The sequence below is a fragment of the Acanthisitta chloris genome, unplaced genomic scaffold (genome assembly GCF_000695815.1).
Source record: "Acanthisitta chloris isolate BGI_N310 unplaced genomic scaffold, ASM69581v1 scaffold3509, whole genome shotgun sequence".
NCBI classification, from domain to species: Eukaryota; Metazoa; Chordata; class Aves; order Passeriformes; family Acanthisittidae; genus Acanthisitta; species Acanthisitta chloris.
In genome coordinates this window covers 2,962-18,099 of record NW_008689600.1, presented here as the reverse complement: position 1 = coordinate 18,099, position 15,138 = coordinate 2,962, and the positions used below count along the sequence as shown (strand labels likewise).

The 15,138-nt window shown below is 54.5% G+C and overlaps 1 protein-coding gene across 4 annotated transcripts in view; it reads left to right on the top strand.

Moving 5' to 3' along the window:
* EFTUD2 (elongation factor Tu GTP binding domain containing 2) overlaps positions 1–15,138 on the top strand; it is a 17,388-nt gene that overhangs the window by 348 nt on the left and 1,902 nt on the right. The window contains exons 2-25 of one of the 4 annotated variants that reach the window (XM_009081469.1): positions 249–250; positions 451–616; positions 1,340–1,418; positions 2,422–2,497; positions 3,004–3,069; positions 3,319–3,354; positions 3,532–3,622; positions 4,422–4,504; positions 5,167–5,333; positions 6,417–6,541; positions 8,118–8,181; positions 8,539–8,629; positions 9,179–9,314; positions 9,564–9,691; positions 10,632–10,825; positions 10,971–11,082; positions 11,288–11,428; positions 11,976–12,077; positions 12,544–12,626; positions 13,003–13,089; positions 13,309–13,435; positions 13,737–13,824; positions 14,174–14,292; positions 14,642–14,736. In XM_009081469.1, coding sequence (XP_009079717.1) covers positions 249–250; positions 451–616; positions 1,340–1,418; positions 2,422–2,497; positions 3,004–3,069; positions 3,319–3,354; positions 3,532–3,622; positions 4,422–4,504; positions 5,167–5,333; positions 6,417–6,541; positions 8,118–8,181; positions 8,539–8,629; positions 9,179–9,314; positions 9,564–9,691; positions 10,632–10,825; positions 10,971–11,082; positions 11,288–11,428; positions 11,976–12,077; positions 12,544–12,626; positions 13,003–13,089; positions 13,309–13,435; positions 13,737–13,824; positions 14,174–14,292; positions 14,642–14,736 — 2,458 coding nt within the window. Of the gene's footprint in view, positions 1–248; positions 251–424; positions 617–1,339; positions 1,419–2,421; positions 2,498–3,003; positions 3,070–3,318; positions 3,355–3,531; positions 3,623–4,421; positions 4,505–5,166; positions 5,334–6,416; positions 6,542–8,117; positions 8,182–8,538; positions 8,630–9,178; positions 9,315–9,563; positions 9,692–10,631; positions 10,826–10,970; positions 11,083–11,287; positions 11,429–11,975; positions 12,078–12,543; positions 12,627–13,002; positions 13,090–13,308; positions 13,436–13,736; positions 13,825–14,173; positions 14,293–14,641; positions 14,737–15,138 lie in introns of all 4 variants that reach the window. The other 3 variants (XM_009081468.1, XM_009081470.1, XM_009081467.1) reach the window with 3 other exon arrangements.

Here is a 15,138-nt window from a genome sequence, read left to right as displayed (position 1 = left end):
TCCTGCAGCAGCTACTCGGGCAGGTGGGATGAGCTGAGGCTGCAGCAGGAGCCTGGAGGGGACAGAGAGGGGCAGGGAGGGAGCAGAGGGGCTGAGCCACGGGGGGGATGAGGGAGCTCTGCCTGTCCCTGGGTCTGGCAGTGACGTTTCTGGGGGTTGTGTCACTCTGGGGTTGTTGGGTGTGTGAGCCAGGGCAGGAGCCTGTGCCTGTGTCACTGCAAGTCCAGGGGCTGTCCATGTTCCAGGAGATGTCCCTGTTCCCAGGGGCTGTCAGTATCCCAGGGGATGTCCTTGTGCCCAGGGATCCATCCCTGTTTCCAGGGGCTGTGGGAAGAGCTGTGCTGCTCCTAGAGCCACTCTGTGGGGTGCTGGTGCTGCCCTGGGGGTCCTGGCTGGGGCTGTCCCCTGTGGGGTGGCTCTGCAGCAGCTGAGGGTGAGCCTTGGTGGCAGCTGGAGGACGATGAGGACGATGATGAGCTGGGGGAGCACGACGAGGAGCACCCTGGGATGGAGGTTGTGCTGCATGAGGACAAGAAGTACTACCCCACGGCCGAGGAGGTGTATGGGCCCGAGGTGGAGACCATTGTGCAGGAGGAGGACACACAGCCACTCACTGGTGAGGGAACCACAGAGCCATTGGGGCTGGGAAAGACCTCTGAGGTCATTGAGTCCAACCTGTGCCCATCACCACCTGTCAGCTGGACCAGAGCACTGAGTGCCACATCCAGTCTCTCCTTAAACACCTCCAGGGATGATGACTCCACGATCTCCCTGGGCAGCCCCTTCCAATGCCTGACAGCCCTTTCCATATAGGAATTCCTCCTGATGTCCAACCTAAGTTGGTGAGGAAGCTTCAGGGCAGGAGTGGAGAGTGGAGAAGGCTCTTAGTGAATCCTTGGAAAGGGGGAATAATATTCACTTCTGTTCTCCCTGTTGGTTTTAACACCCTTTGGGACCTCCTCACAGCCTCAGGAGCACACAGACCCTTGTCTGTCTGCTGTGTGCAGGTTTGGGGTCTCAGGATTGTTCCAAATCCAAACAAAAGTCTGTGGAAGAGCAGGAACCAGCAGAGACTGGAAAGATCACAGAATAATCGGTTGGAAGGGACCCTTGATCATCTAGTCCAACTGTCTAAGGAGAAATGAAACATGTTTAAGCCATCTCCTTTGCTCCCTTTGTACTGGAACGTCCCAGCAGGGAGGGCCCCACAGTGGCTTTGGTAACAGCTGAGGGAGTGTGTCAGCTGGAAATTGGGGGTTGTGGGCCAACTGCCCATTCCCTGGGCCATTCCTGACCCTGCTGGCTCAGAGCTCACACTCCCTGCTGTGTCTCGTTGCAGAGCCCATCATTAAGCCTGTGAAGACCAAGAAGTTCTCCCTGATGGAGCAGACGTTGCCGGTCACTGTCTACGAGATGGAGTGAGTGCTGTGGGCTCAGCTCAGCCCTTGGAGCTGCTGTTCCCAGCTCAGGCACTGACCTGAGCTCTGCCTCCCTCCTCCCTCTAACCTCTGCTCCTTCCACCTGTAATTAATTCCTTTTCATCTTGTTTGTTGATAGAAATGGTTAGGATGAGGCCAGGAGAAATTCCTGGTGGGATTTAGCCAGAAACCTGCAAGCTTTGCTATCGATTTCCCATTTAGCCTTAGTTTAAGACCAATAAGCAAGATTTTAATCAGTGTTGCTATTGATTTCTGTATTTTTTAGCTCTTAATCAAAATGCTGTGCATTAAGAATTCTCCTGCATCAGTGAAAGCTCAATCTTTTCTAAAAGGAGATTGTTTGGCAGCTCTTACTCTGCACAGACCTGTGGCAATGGGTGTGTGTTTTACACTTTCCCATCATTGTTTGGGGTGGCAGTTCAGGATCTCAGTTAGCTCTTGGCCAGGATCCATGCAGAAATGACCAGCTCATCATCACCTACCTCAGCTACTGCTTCCAAAAGCCTTAAATTCCACTCCTATTTCCTTGAGTCCCTGGCACATCACTGTTTTAGAGATTTCAAGACCTGAAAATCAGAATTAATGGTGTGTGGAGGCCCTGGCTGCTCTCAGAGCTCCATGGGGTGCTTGTTACCCAGCACAGCCTGCCACTGTCTGAGTGGAAGTGCTTCATCATCTCAGTACATGGATGTGGCTTTTGCTCCAGCACTGACTAGAAGAGAAAAAAAAATTTCAATAATATTCCATCTCTGGCAGCTTTACCAGCTCTGTATCCTCCCACCCACTGCCATCTGTCTGGGACTCCAACTCCCTTGTCCTCCCCGTCTGGAAAGTGGGATTCTTCCTCCGCAGGGCATTGGCAAGAGGAAAGTTTGGCAAGGATTCAGGGGGCACCTTGGATAGAAAGTGTAGCTGAAGCAGCACCTGCTTTTCTTAGCCACAGCACAAGCCTCCAACAGTCTTTTGTGTCTCGTCCCTCCAGCTTCCTGGCAGACCTGATGGACAACTCGGAGCTGATCCGGAATGTGACTCTGTGTGGGCACCTGCACCACGGCAAGGTAGTGTGAACAGCCACAGGACAGGGCTGGAGATGGTGACCTGGTGTTTGTTTTGCCGTCACTCCTGACCTCTCACTCTCCACAGCAGCACTTTCTGCTCCTCTGGCTCATCATTTACAGAATCGTGGAACGAGTCGTAGTGTGTTAAGGGGTTGGGATGGAGCTCAGAGATCATTCAGCCCCAACCCCTGTCCTGGGCAGGGACACCTTCCCCTAACCCAGGTTGCTGCAACCTGTGTGCCACTGCCTCAGCCCCCTCAGAGAGAACAATTCCATCCCAATCTCCCATCTGTCCCTGCCCTCTGGCAGTGGGAAGCCATTCCCTGTGCCCTGTCCTGACAGGCCCCTGTGGAATTTGCAGGTTTTCTATTAGGCTGAGTTTGTAGGTTCTCTGTCAGCACCATGGACACAGTAATGTGCCCAGCCTTCTCCGTGCTGCTGCTGGAGGGGTGAGACTGTGCTCAGAGCTGTGTGGAGGTTGTCAGCTGCTCTCTGCTCTTTTCCAGACCTGCTTTGTTGACTGCCTGATCGAGCAGACGCACCCGGAGATCCGGAAGCGATACGACCAGGATGTGAGTGAGCCCTGGGGTGTTCCTGGGTGGCTGCACAGGGGCGGTGCAGGAGGGGACTGGGACAGGAGTGTGACTGTGCATGGGGACAAGGTGGTTCAGTGGAATGTGGGGCTGGAAAGCCACAGCTCAGTCCTAGTTCTGCCTCTGTCACTCACCATGGTAACCATGTGCCAGAGTTACTGTGTCCTGCCTCAGACTTGCTATTCCATACCAAAATGTGATGTTCTGCCCTTTGTTTTGCCTTTGCAGCTCTGCTACACTGATATATTGTTCACAGAGCAGGAGGTGAGTGCTCTTGTAGTGATTTGATCCACTTGCCTTATGCTTTGCTCACAGTTACTGGGCCCAGAGCTGGACACAGTACTCTTTCCAGCTTTCTGATTTTGCTTGATCATTTTCTACATCTTTCCATGGTGATCCTCTTGTTTTTCCTGTACCTGCTGCTGCTGTTTGCTGTGTCAGAGGGGAGTGGGGATCAAGAGCACCCCAGTGACAATTGTTCTGCCGGACACCAAAGGGAAGTCTTTCCTCTTCAATATCATCGACACTCCAGGTGAGTGTGCAGTCCTGAAAAACCTGTTTTGGGAAGCTCTTAGCTTCGTTTTATACGTGTTGTAGCTGATTCCAGCCTTGTCCTGAGCCTTCATGCGAGTTCATTCCTCTGGAGTCACTTCCAGCAGTACCAGCTGTGGGGTTGGCCTTAGTCAGTGACACTGCTGTGGGCTGAAGGGACCTCCAAGACCATCTGGTACCATCTAATTCCAGCCCTGCGATGGGCAGGGGCAAGTCAAGCTTGTGTTTGTGATTAGCTGCCCTGACTCAGGGCTAATGAGGCCAGAAAGGTGTTTGCTCAAGCAGCACAGGTAGAGTTGACTGTTGCAGGTATCACCACGACCAGTGGGACTGTGCTTTGCTCAAACGCCCCACAGTGAGCCTCGGTGAGTTCCCTCGAGCCTCTGACAGCTCCTGTGGAGGGAACACAGTCACAATCAGCTTGTTTTATCAGCCTTAGTTGGGAGGGTCTTGGGACACATGGGCTGAGGGTGGTTAGAGCAGGAGGAGGCTGAGGGCAGAGGCATCTGCTGTCTCTGCTGAGCAGGAACCTTCCTCCTTTTCCCAAGTGCTTGCACAGAGCTGTGAGAAAAACAGTGACAAATGTGAGGAAAAGTGCCTGTTAAACAAGTTGTTGTGTATTTTGTCAGGAAATAGCATTAGAGCCAGAGCTGAGCCCCACGGGGAGCTCTGGCACCACTCCCTGAGCAGGAGTCTGCTCTGCAGGGCAGGACAGTCCCCCCCTCTGTGCTGCCCTGGGCTCACACTGCTCCCCCTCAGCACCTCCCTGTGTTCGGCAGGTCACGTCAACTTTTCTGACGAGGTGACCGCGGGGCTGCGCATCTCGGACGGCGTCGTGCTCTTCATCGACGCGGCCGAGGGGGTGAGTGCGGCCACCCGGCCCTGCTGCCTCCTCCTGCTCAGCCTGGGGCCTGGGCTGGCCTCAGCTCTGGGTGAAGGGCTTGGAGTCCCATCCCTGCTGCCTCCTCCTGCTCAGCCTGGGGCCTGGGCTGGCCTCAGCTCTGGGTGAAGGGCTTGGAGTCCCATCCCTGCTGCCTCCTCCTGCCTCAGCCTGGGGCCTGGGCTGGCCTCAGCTCTGGGTGAAGGGCTTGGAGTCCCATCCCTGCTGCCTCCTCCTGCCTCAGCCTGGGGCCTGGGCTGGCCTCGGCCCCCAGTGAAGGGTTTGTGAAGGACATCTGGAGTGTTTTCCATCCCAACAGGCAGCCAAGCCTCTGGCTGCCATGTCCAGGCTGATGCTGTGCATGTGGCCCATAGGCTGATTATCCAACTTGTGAGCATCTCCACCCCCATGACACCCCAAGCCAAGCAGGTTATTTATGCCAGAGATGTCCGCGGGATTGGATTCAAGGAATTCTGTTGGGCTAGCACCTATTTTTGAGTTTCAGGAGGATGAGTTGATTGCTGGTGGCTGAGCCTGGGCTCTCTGCAGCCTCGCAGAGCACGAGGGTCACTGGTTGCCTCTCACGGCCCAGAGAGCATTTTGTTGAGGCTTTTCTGGGGCTGTGAGCTGGTTGTTCGCTGCAGGTGATGCTGAACACAGAGAGGCTGATCAAGCACGCGGTGCAGGAGAGGTTGGCAGTGACTGTGTGCATCAACAAGATCGACAGGCTCATCCTGGAGCTGAAATTGCCCCCAACAGATGCTTATTACAAACTCAGGCACATCGTGGATGAAGTCAATGGTCTGATCAGGTGAGGGGGTTTGGGGTGATCACAGTGTCCTTCAGGTTGGAAAAGACCTCTGAGATCATCCAACCTGTGACCAAACAGCAGCTTGAGGCTATGTCCTCGTGTCCTGTCCCTTGTTCCCTGGGGACATGATGCATCTGTGGAGCTCCCTGTCCCTGCCCCACTGCAGGTGTTTCTCTCTGTGAGCTCTGTGTATGCCTGAAAACTCATTATTTGTCTCTTGGTGTGTTGGATCATTGAAAACGGGGCAGGAAGAAGCCCTGGAACTTCATCTTGGCCAATGTATTGAATCAGGCAGGGTTGGCTCCTCCTGACAAACTTCACGGGGTTTCTTTTCCCCCCGTTTCATTTTTCCTCCATTAAAAGATAGGAAAAGTGGACATATGGCCAGAGCAGGGAACTCCTGTGCTCCCAAATGCACTGAAGTGATCCAAGCTGTATCCCAGCTTGGAAGTTGAGATGTCTCACAGCTGAATATTTGCTACCAAACGACCAGGGACTCACTGTGCCAACCCTGGACCATGACACTGACACAGGCAAAGGCAAGGGAGAGACATCTCTGCCTGGCACAGTAGCCATGCATCATTCCTGTGGGTTTTTCTGCATCCAGGGAATGCTTGTAGCAGCTTTCTGCCCCCCAAGTGTGTGTGGATTTGCACCCAAGCTCCCTGGCATGTCTATGTTCAGTGTCTGCTGGCAGCAGGGCAAGTCATCCTGCCTAGCTCACTATCAAACCCAGTTCAGTTCAATCCTGTCCCTCTATCTTTTCTCTTACTTGGTTGACCAACTTTGCTGCTATTTTTAGGGCAGGAAAAATCTCTCCCAGACAAAAAAAATCCCAGGCACTTCTGCTGGTAACATTTCAGTTCTAACATCTTTAAGTCTTTGCACATTAATGCTTTGAAGTTTATAGGCAGAAAATGTTCCTGACCCTGAAATTCTGATGGCAAGTGTGCTGCAGCCTGTTTGTGGATGCAGTTTGTATATGTGGGATCCTTGCCTGTCACTGCTGCTGGGTGTGGGGAGTGGGCTGAGGTGTCTCCTTTGGTTCATAACATTGATTTGAGTTTGTTTTTCTCCTCTCAGCATGTATTCCACGGACGAGAACCTCGTGCTGTCTCCCCTTCTGGGCAACGTGTGCTTCTCCAGCTCGCAGTACAGCATCTGCTTCACACTGGGCTCCTTCGCGAAGATTTATGCAGACACATATGGTGAGGATTATCCAGAAACCTTGTGCACTTCAACATCTCGTTCCCAACCTGCTCTGTGGAGGGTTTAGAGCCATTCAGCTTTCCCTGCACGTGGATGGCCTGTGTATGTGGGAGCTGGGGGCACAGTAGACCTGAGCCTTGGGGGTACAGAGCATAAACACAGTTCTAGCTAGATATCTTCCCCTGATTGAATGTTTCTGGAGTGAGCAGCCAAGATTTTATAGGTACCCTGAGCAGAAATAACCAGCCCTGCTGAAGGCAGGTGTGATGTGTCGTGCCTTGCCTCCCTAGCAGCAGCTCAGGAGTGCAGTAGTTAAGCTCTTCCTGCCTTTTCCCCAAAGTCTCTGCAGACTGAGACTCAGCTGCAGCTGGGCACAAGCTTGGCCCACAAGGTTTTGCACTCTTGCCCTCTTTCTTTTTAAAGAAACTGTCTCTTCCTGGCTTGGATTTAATTTTCTGCTCCCCAGGTGCCACTCAGGGCACTGTGCCACGTGGAGCAGTGGGCTCTGTGCCGGCCTTAGCCAGCTGCACACCCCAGGTTTTTGAAGTCTCCCGCTGGGGAGTTCAGGGAGCTGTAGGAGCTGTGAGAGGGGAAGAACCAGGCTGTAAAGCAGCTGGCCCAGCTCTCGCAGAGTTGGCCTGAGGGAGGATGGAGCTGTGGAGGTCAGGGACCAATGTGTCAGGGCTGTCACGTGTCCTGAGAGTCTGGAGCAATAAATGAGCTCCCTGAGTGTCCTGGCATTAACTCAGAGTTGCTGGGATGAGAGCCCCTCTTTGGGAGGCAGGAGATGCCACCCGTGTGGGGCAGGCAGGAGCTGAATGGGCACCTGGAGTGGGGAGCATTGGATCCTGGTCCCCAGGGAGTGTGTGTGCAGCCACCACACGACAGCTACTGGGAGGGAGAGCAGCGCAGCTGTCCAGACTGCAGCCACCATGAATTCCTTCTGCTCACACATCTGCCCTCAGCCACAGCTTGTTTGGAAGCTGCTGCAGGTTATCACCTCTGTCTTGTTTGTAAATTCAGCCTGACAGGCAGCGCTGCACAGCTCCTTCAGCACTTGGCTGTTGGGCTGTGTGCCTAGTGCCTCAGCTAGAGGGAAGAGGAGCCTGGAGATGCTCAGCAGGGTGGAACACGAGGGTGCTGAGCCCGTGGGGCAGAGGGGGAGCCCAACCCAGCACCTTGTGAGGCAGGGTCAAGTCACAGGTGTCCCTGCTGGAAGTGCAGCAGATGTGGCTGAGCTCCTGCAGCTCAGTGTCTGGCAGCCAGTGCTCCTCAGCTCTGACCTCGTGGGTCACTGAGAGAGCTGGAGGGTTCCTGGGAAGGCAGGCTGTGAACCTCAGTGTCCCTGGGCTGTTGGGGACATCCTCAGTCGGCTGTTTCTGCTCACCTCTGCTGGTCTCCCCAGGTCAGGGCTTGATCTTTCACTCAGGGTTGGGACCAGGCATTCGCTCACCAGCGCTGGTTCATTAAATCAAATCCTCAGGCTTGTTTTAAAAGCCAAACCCCAAAGGTTTCTAAGCTGTTAGAAATGCAGCGACATCTGAGAGACTTTTGTCATTTACTTTTTCTCTCTAGGAGACATCAATTATCAGGAATTTGCCAAGAGGCTTTGGGGTGACATCTACTTCAACCCGAAGACGTAAGAGCTCTGTTTAAATGGCTGTTGCTTTATTCCTGTTTTTTCTCTCCCTTCCCTGTAAAACGTGGAGTGGATGACCACTCAGGGTCATTCCAGTGGCTCCTCTGTGATGGAGTGGTGTCTGGGCAGGGTCTTTGAGGCCTCCTGCCTGGCGCGAATCCGCGTGATCCTCCTGCGTCCCAGCAGCGGGAGCAGAGAGGCTCCTCTGGCCTTGGCTCGGAGCAGGCCTGGCCTCTGTGTCCCAGACAGCCTCCCAGGGGTCAGGAGGGAGAGGGTGAGAGCCTGGGAGGGGTGGAGGCTGTGCAGGGCAGTTTGCAGGGTTCTCACTCCTCACGTCTCTCTTCTGGTCTCCAACAGCCGCAAGTTCACCAAAAAGGCCCCAACGAGCAGTTCCCAGCGCAGCTTTGTGGAGTTCATTCTGGAGCCTCTCTACAAGATCTTGGCTCAGGTCTGTGCTGGGTCTCTTTCCCACAGCTCCAGCCAGGAGCAGCCGGGGCCTGTGGGGCTCTCTGCAGCTTGGTGTGCATGGGTTGGATTTGGGGAGGCAGAGCAGTGGTGACCAATTCCACAGCAGTTGCTCCTTGCAAATGAACCTCCTATTTGCAGTGAACAGAACTGTCCTTGCTGTTCCTGCTGTGCTCTGACAGCAGCCAAGTGATGGTGCTTGGAGCAAAGACTTGGAGCACAGGTCTGATGAGGAATGGCTGTGGGAGCTGTGAGGGCTCAGCCTGAAGAAAAGGAGGCTTAGGGGAACCTTCTGCTCTCTCCAGCTCCTGCCAGGAGGTGCAGCCAGGTGGGGTCAGGCTCTGCTCCCAGGGAACAAGGGGCAGGACAAGAGGAAACTGTCTCAAGTTGTGCCAGGAGAGGTTTAGGTTCAATGTTAGGGAAAATTCCTCCTGGAAGGGGCTGTCCAGCCCTTGGTGTGTGAAGCTGCACCTAGGAGTTACTGACTTGGACCCCTGCAGTGAGGCTGAGAGTGAGGCCTGTTGCCTTGCAGGTGGTGGGGGACGTGGACACCACCCTGCCCAGGACTCTGGATGAACTTGGCATCCACCTGACCAAAGAGGAGCTGAAACTGAACATTCGGCCCCTGCTGCGCCTGGTCTGCAAGAAGTTCTTTGGGGAGTTCACAGGTAAAAGCTGTTTGTCTTCCCCTCCACAACCTTTCTGGTACCCTCAATACCTCCAGCAGCAGGTCAGGCTATATTTTGGCTATGAGATCCTGCTCAGCTCTCCCAGTATGAACCATTTGCCTAGAGACAGGCTGGGACACTGCTCACCTCTCCCCTGCTGTGGGTGCACTGCTTTGCCTTGTGTTTATGGAGCCCATTTCTGTCCTCCACACTGCTGAATCCTGTCCTCATGGAGTATTCCTGTTCCAGGCTTTGTGGACATGTGTGTGCAGCACATTCCCTCCCCAAAGGTGGGGGCCAAGACGAAGATTGAGCACACCTACACCGGCGGCGTCGACTCTGACCTGGGGGAGGCCATGAGTGAATGTGACCCTGATGTAAGGAAACTCTTCTGTTTGCTCTGAGTGGCCAAAAATGAGGCACACAGCCCCTCCTGTCCCTGCCCTGCTGGGGCAGCTGCCTCCCAGCCAGCCATCTGCACACATTTGACTCGCAGCGCTCTGGAACCTCATCCGACACGGGAACAAAGCTCTGCACTCCAAGGAGCTGCAGCTGCCTGCTAGGGCAGCCCTGGAGAGAGGGAATTGTTTGGCAGTGTTCAGAGAGGAACAGGACTAGGTCAGGACTACAGAGCACGTGGGAGCTGCAGGGTGATTTTCTGTCCTTTTGTTGCCTTTTTGTTCTTCTTCCTTGAAATTCGATTCTCTCTCCAAACTCTGAGGAAACTGATCTGAGCTGTGCTGATAAAAATAACCCTGAATTAGTTAGTCAGCACCTTTCCTCTCCAAGCCCTGCAAACCTTCCTCCTCAAACAGTTTGCACTGAGCTGTCACTGGGAGTTGTCTGGAGCCACCAACGCCAGCAGCTGAGTGAGGAATTTGCCTATGACTTTTGCTCTGATGTCTGCAGAGAAAATGAATCTCTTGCTTTAATGGCTTTTGACTATCCACACCAAGCTCCACAGTGGTGACTGTCACCAGATCACCAGTGTGGAGTGCCCTTGTGGCACTGGCGCTGTGACCTGTGGGAACTCGGGTGCTCTGCCCTGAGCTGGTTTGCAGGTGACATTTCTTCTCGTGGCTCTGTCCCAGCCACCATTTGCTGCTCCACAGAGGAGGGATGGGGGCTCCAGGGTCATCCCAGGGGCTTCCACACAGGGCAAGTAGGACTTCCAGTGGCAGGAAGTGAAGAACTTGGCAAATCCAAAGGAATATTTCTGAGTTCCAGCCTGTTGATCCCTTTGTATCCACAAGTCCTACCAGAACTGTGTCTGTTCCCTGACTGTGGTTTGACAGAGACTCATTTCTCTTTCTCAAGGGTCCCTTGATGTGTCACACAACCAAAATGTACAGCACGGACGATGGTGTGCAGTTCCATGCCTTTGGCAGAGTGCTCAGTGGCACCATCCACGCTGGGCAGCCCGTGAAGGTCCTTGGGGAAAACTACACCCTGGAGGACGAGGAGGATTCCCAGATCTGCACTGTTGGACGCCTCTGGATCTCAGTTGCAAGGTATGGAAAGCTCTGGTGATGTGCTCGTTGGGGAGAGGAGTCACTTGGAGTCAGGTGAGGGGCTGGGAGGGAGGGAGAGCTGCCAGGGAGAGGGAGGAGAGTGCTGGAAGGTCTGAGGCTGCAGTGGTGCTCTCCTGCGTTTCAGATATCACATCGAGGTGAACAGGGTTCCTGCTGGCAACTGGGTGCTGATTGAGGGCGTGGACCAGCCCATAGTGAAGACTGCAACGGTGACAGAGCCTCGGGGCAATGAGGAGGTACTGGGCATGGCTGGCACTGCTCAGCCTCCCAGGGAGACGAGGTGGTGGAGTGCACCACCACCTCCCTGCTGAGGCTGAAGGATCCTCGTCCGCTGTGGTGTCGGTGCACAGGAGCCACCGAGGGGCAGAGAACAGCTTCACACGCTGCGTCTAACCCTTGGGCATCAGTGACACAGTCTGAGCTCTTTGTCCTTCTCTGCAGGCTCAGATCTTCCGTCCCTTGAAGTTCAACACCACATCTGTTATCAAAATAGCTGTGGAGCCTGTCAACCCCTCAGAGCTCCCCAAAATGTTGGATGGGCTCCGCAAGGTCAACAAGAGTTACCCCTCCCTTACCACTAAGGTACTGCTGGGGACGGGCTTGGACTGGGTGAGGGGGTTGGACTTGGACTGGATGATCTTCAAGGTCTCTAGCCTTGATGAATCTATTACTCTATGTGTTCTATGTCTGTAGATCTCTCACCATTCTATGACTCCATGTGACTGTTCCCAGCCCTTGCTGGAGCTACCTCTGGGCTGATCTTAGAAATAATTACCTTTTTGCTGCAGTTGGCTATGTTTGTTGTGGGTTTTTTCGTGCTGTTGCAATTGATCTCATAAATTATGGGGAAACAGGATAAAAGTGTGAATCCAGCAGAAAAACACACACCTTGCTGTGTCAGGGAAGCAGCTTTCTGCGGAGCACAGCAGGACCTCCTGCTGGAAAAGGCTGTGGAAGCTTTCGTGGGAGTGCTCTGATCCTAACCAGTGTGTCTAAAGCTGATCCTTCCTCAGGCTTATGTTGGAGCCTGGAAGTTAGGAGCTGTGAGCAGGGATGCAGGAGCTGTGAGCAGGGATAGAGGAGCTGTGAGCAGGGATGCTGTCAGCTGAATCCCTCTCTTCTCTTCCAGGTGGAGGAGTCTGGGGAGCATGTGATCCTGGGGACAGGAGAGCTGTACCTGGACTGTGTGATGCATGACCTGCGGAAGATGTATTCCGAGATTGATATCAAGGTGAGGGGACGAGAGGGATTTTCCCTGGACAGGGTTTTGTTTCCATGTCTCAGAAGGGTGGGAAAATGAACCTGTCTGAACATACAGCGTGGATTTTGACATGTCCCTGTCAAAGGAAGATGAAAGTCACACTGACAGTCACACCAGTGCCACTGAGGGACTGAAAACAGGCTTGGAGAGTTTTCTATGTTCCAGCCTTTTCCTGTGCTTCAGTCATTGCCTGGTTAGCATCAAATGAATAAACTGAGCAGGATTTTTTCTACCTGGAATTAGGTTTAAATGCTTCTGTCTCACTTGATTTAAGGATTTGGTTTAGCTGCCTGTGCAGCATCAGTGGCTCAGATTATGCAGATTAAAGTTGCTTTCAGATGAACCAGTTTTCTCTTGTAGGTGTTCAGAGGTTTCAAACAGTCTCTCCACAAACAAAACGTTGCTCTAAAACCTTACAAACCTGTTGTTGCTCCAGGTGGCTGATCCAGTGGTGACATTCTGTGAGACGGTGGTGGAAACTTCCTCCCTGAAGTGCTTTGCTGAGACACCCAACAAGAAGTAAGAGCCTGTGGGTGAGGTGGGCATGGGAGGGGGGCAGAGAGAGGGGTCTGAACTTCCCCTGGTGCAGCTTGAGACTATGTGCTCTCATCCTGCCCCTTGTTCCCTGGGAGCAGAGCCTGACCCCACCTGGCTGCACCTCCTGGCAGGAGTTGGAGAGAGCAATGAGGTATCCCCTGAGCCTCATTTTCTCCAGGCTGAGCCCTCACAGCTCCCTCAGCTGCTCCTAGTGCTCCAGATGCTTCCCCAGATCCATTCCCTTCTCTGGACACACTCCAGCCCCTCAGTGTCTTGTCCTGAGGGGCTGCCAGTCCCTGAGGTGCTCCCAGTTACTCCCCCATCATTCTGCAGACTAACTGTGAGTGTCTCTCCTCAGGAACAAGATCACCATGATTGCTGAGCCCCTGGAGAAGGGTCTTGCAGAAGACATTGAAAACGAAGTGGTGCAGATAACCTGGAACAGGTATGACTGCCCTGGAGAGATCAGGAATCCATCCAGAAGCAGCAGCTGGGGAAGAAGAGAGTGCTGAGATCAGGCAGCACAGGAGATCGGGATCACAGCCAGGCTGTGAACATCCCTGCCTGGGGCCACTCCATGCCTGAGGGCAACAGGTGTGTGAAAATATTGTGGATGCAGGTCAGCAACTTGTTCCTAAAGTCTATTCCCTTCTTTTTCTCTCAGGAAGAAGCTGGGTGAATTCTTCCAGACCAAATATGACTGGGATTTGCTGGCTGCCCGTTCCATCTGGGCCTTTGGGCCAGATGCCACTGGCCCAAACATCCTGGTAGATGACACACTGCCCTCAGAGGTGAGGGTTGGGGGTCACATGTTTTGGTGAGCTCTTTGCCCAGTGGTGTCTGGAGGTGCCTGCTCCTTCCAGGACCTGCAGCAAGGCCCTGGGGCTGTTGGAGTGCTCATTGTTTGCCACAGTTCAGACCTGCTGCGTATATGAGAAAGATATTAAGCTACTAGAGTGTCCAAAGGAGGCCATGAAGATGGTGAAGGGCCTTGAGGGGAAGCCACATGAGGAGTGGCTAAGTGCCCTTGGTCTGTTCAGCCTGGAGAGGAGGAGACTGAGGGGAGAACTCTGTCTATCTGTCTGTCTGCAGGTGGACAAGTCACTGCTGGGCTCGGTGAAGGACAGCATCGTGCAGGGCTTCCAGTGGGGCACCAGGGAGGGGCCTCTCTGTGATGAGTGTGAGTAGGACCTGGGGAGGAGCCGAGCTAATGAGGGATTAAATGCTTCTGTCTCTGAGCATTCAGATGTTCCAGGCCAGCTTGGATGGGCTTGGAGCAGCCTGGGCTAGGGGAAGGTGTCCCTGCCCATGGTTGGAACGAGGTGGTCTTTAAGGTCTCTTCCAGCCCAACCCGCTCTATGTGCCATGCAGTGTCATGATGTGGTCATGCTTTCCCTGCTGGAGCTAAATTCTGGAGAGCTGCTGGTGGTTCTGGGTGTCTGCTGTGTGCTCAGGGTCTCTGGGGATGCAGCTGGTGCTGGCAGAACTCATCCCTTAGGGTCCCTCGCTGTCCCTTGTGCCCTCCGCAGTGATCCGCAACGTGAAGTTCAAGATCCTGGACGCGGTGATCGCTCAGGAGCCCTTGCACAGGGGTGGAGGGCAGATCATCCCCACGGCCCGCAGAGTGGTCTACTCTGCCTTCCTGATGGTGAGCTGTGCTGTGTGCCCCGGGGACGTCTGCACACACTGACTCACCAGCCTCGGTGTCTGCACTGCCCTTGTGCTGCCTGCGCGGGCTGCTGTGCACTGCTGGCTCTCCTGGCCTTGCTGGGAGGGCTGGGCGAGGGGCAGAAGGGAGTGCGTGACTCATGGCTGGAGGGAGAGAAGCTCCTGTCAGTGTTTGTGATGGTTTGAGCAGCCGTGGGGCAGCAGGAGCTCTGCAGTCCCCAGTCAGGCACTGGGTTTGACCACACAGCACCAGTCCCCGACTCCTAACTGAACTGGATCATGCTGGTGCTGCTGGAGGCTCAGTGGCTTGTGTCCCTGTCCCCTCACAGGCCACCCCTCGCCTGATGGAGCCCTACTACTTCGTGGAGGTGCAGGCCCCAGCCGACTGCGTGTCCGCGGTGTACACGGTGCTGGCGCGGCGCAGGTCAGCTGCTCCCCGGGGCCGCTCAGGCTTCACGGCCCTGGCACTGCCTCTGGGGCCAGGGCACAGCTGGAGGCTTCCTGACTGATCCCAGCCCCTGAGGGATGTCCAGGGCCACAGGCAGCCCTTGAGTTGTGCCTGGTTCTTCCTGAGTGTCAGCGAGGAGAATTTACAAAGGGACATGAGGCTCCACCAGGAGCTTTGTGCTCAGTTCTGAGGTCCCAGCACAGGAAGGATGTGGAGCTGCTGGAGTAGTTCCAGAGGAGGCCACAAAGATGCTCCAAGGGCTGGAGAGACTTCCCTATAAAAACAGGCTGGGAGAACTGGGGGTGTTCAGCCTGGAGAGGAGAAGCTCCAGGGAGACCTCAGAGCCCCTTCCAGTGCCTAAAGGGGCTCCAGGAGAGC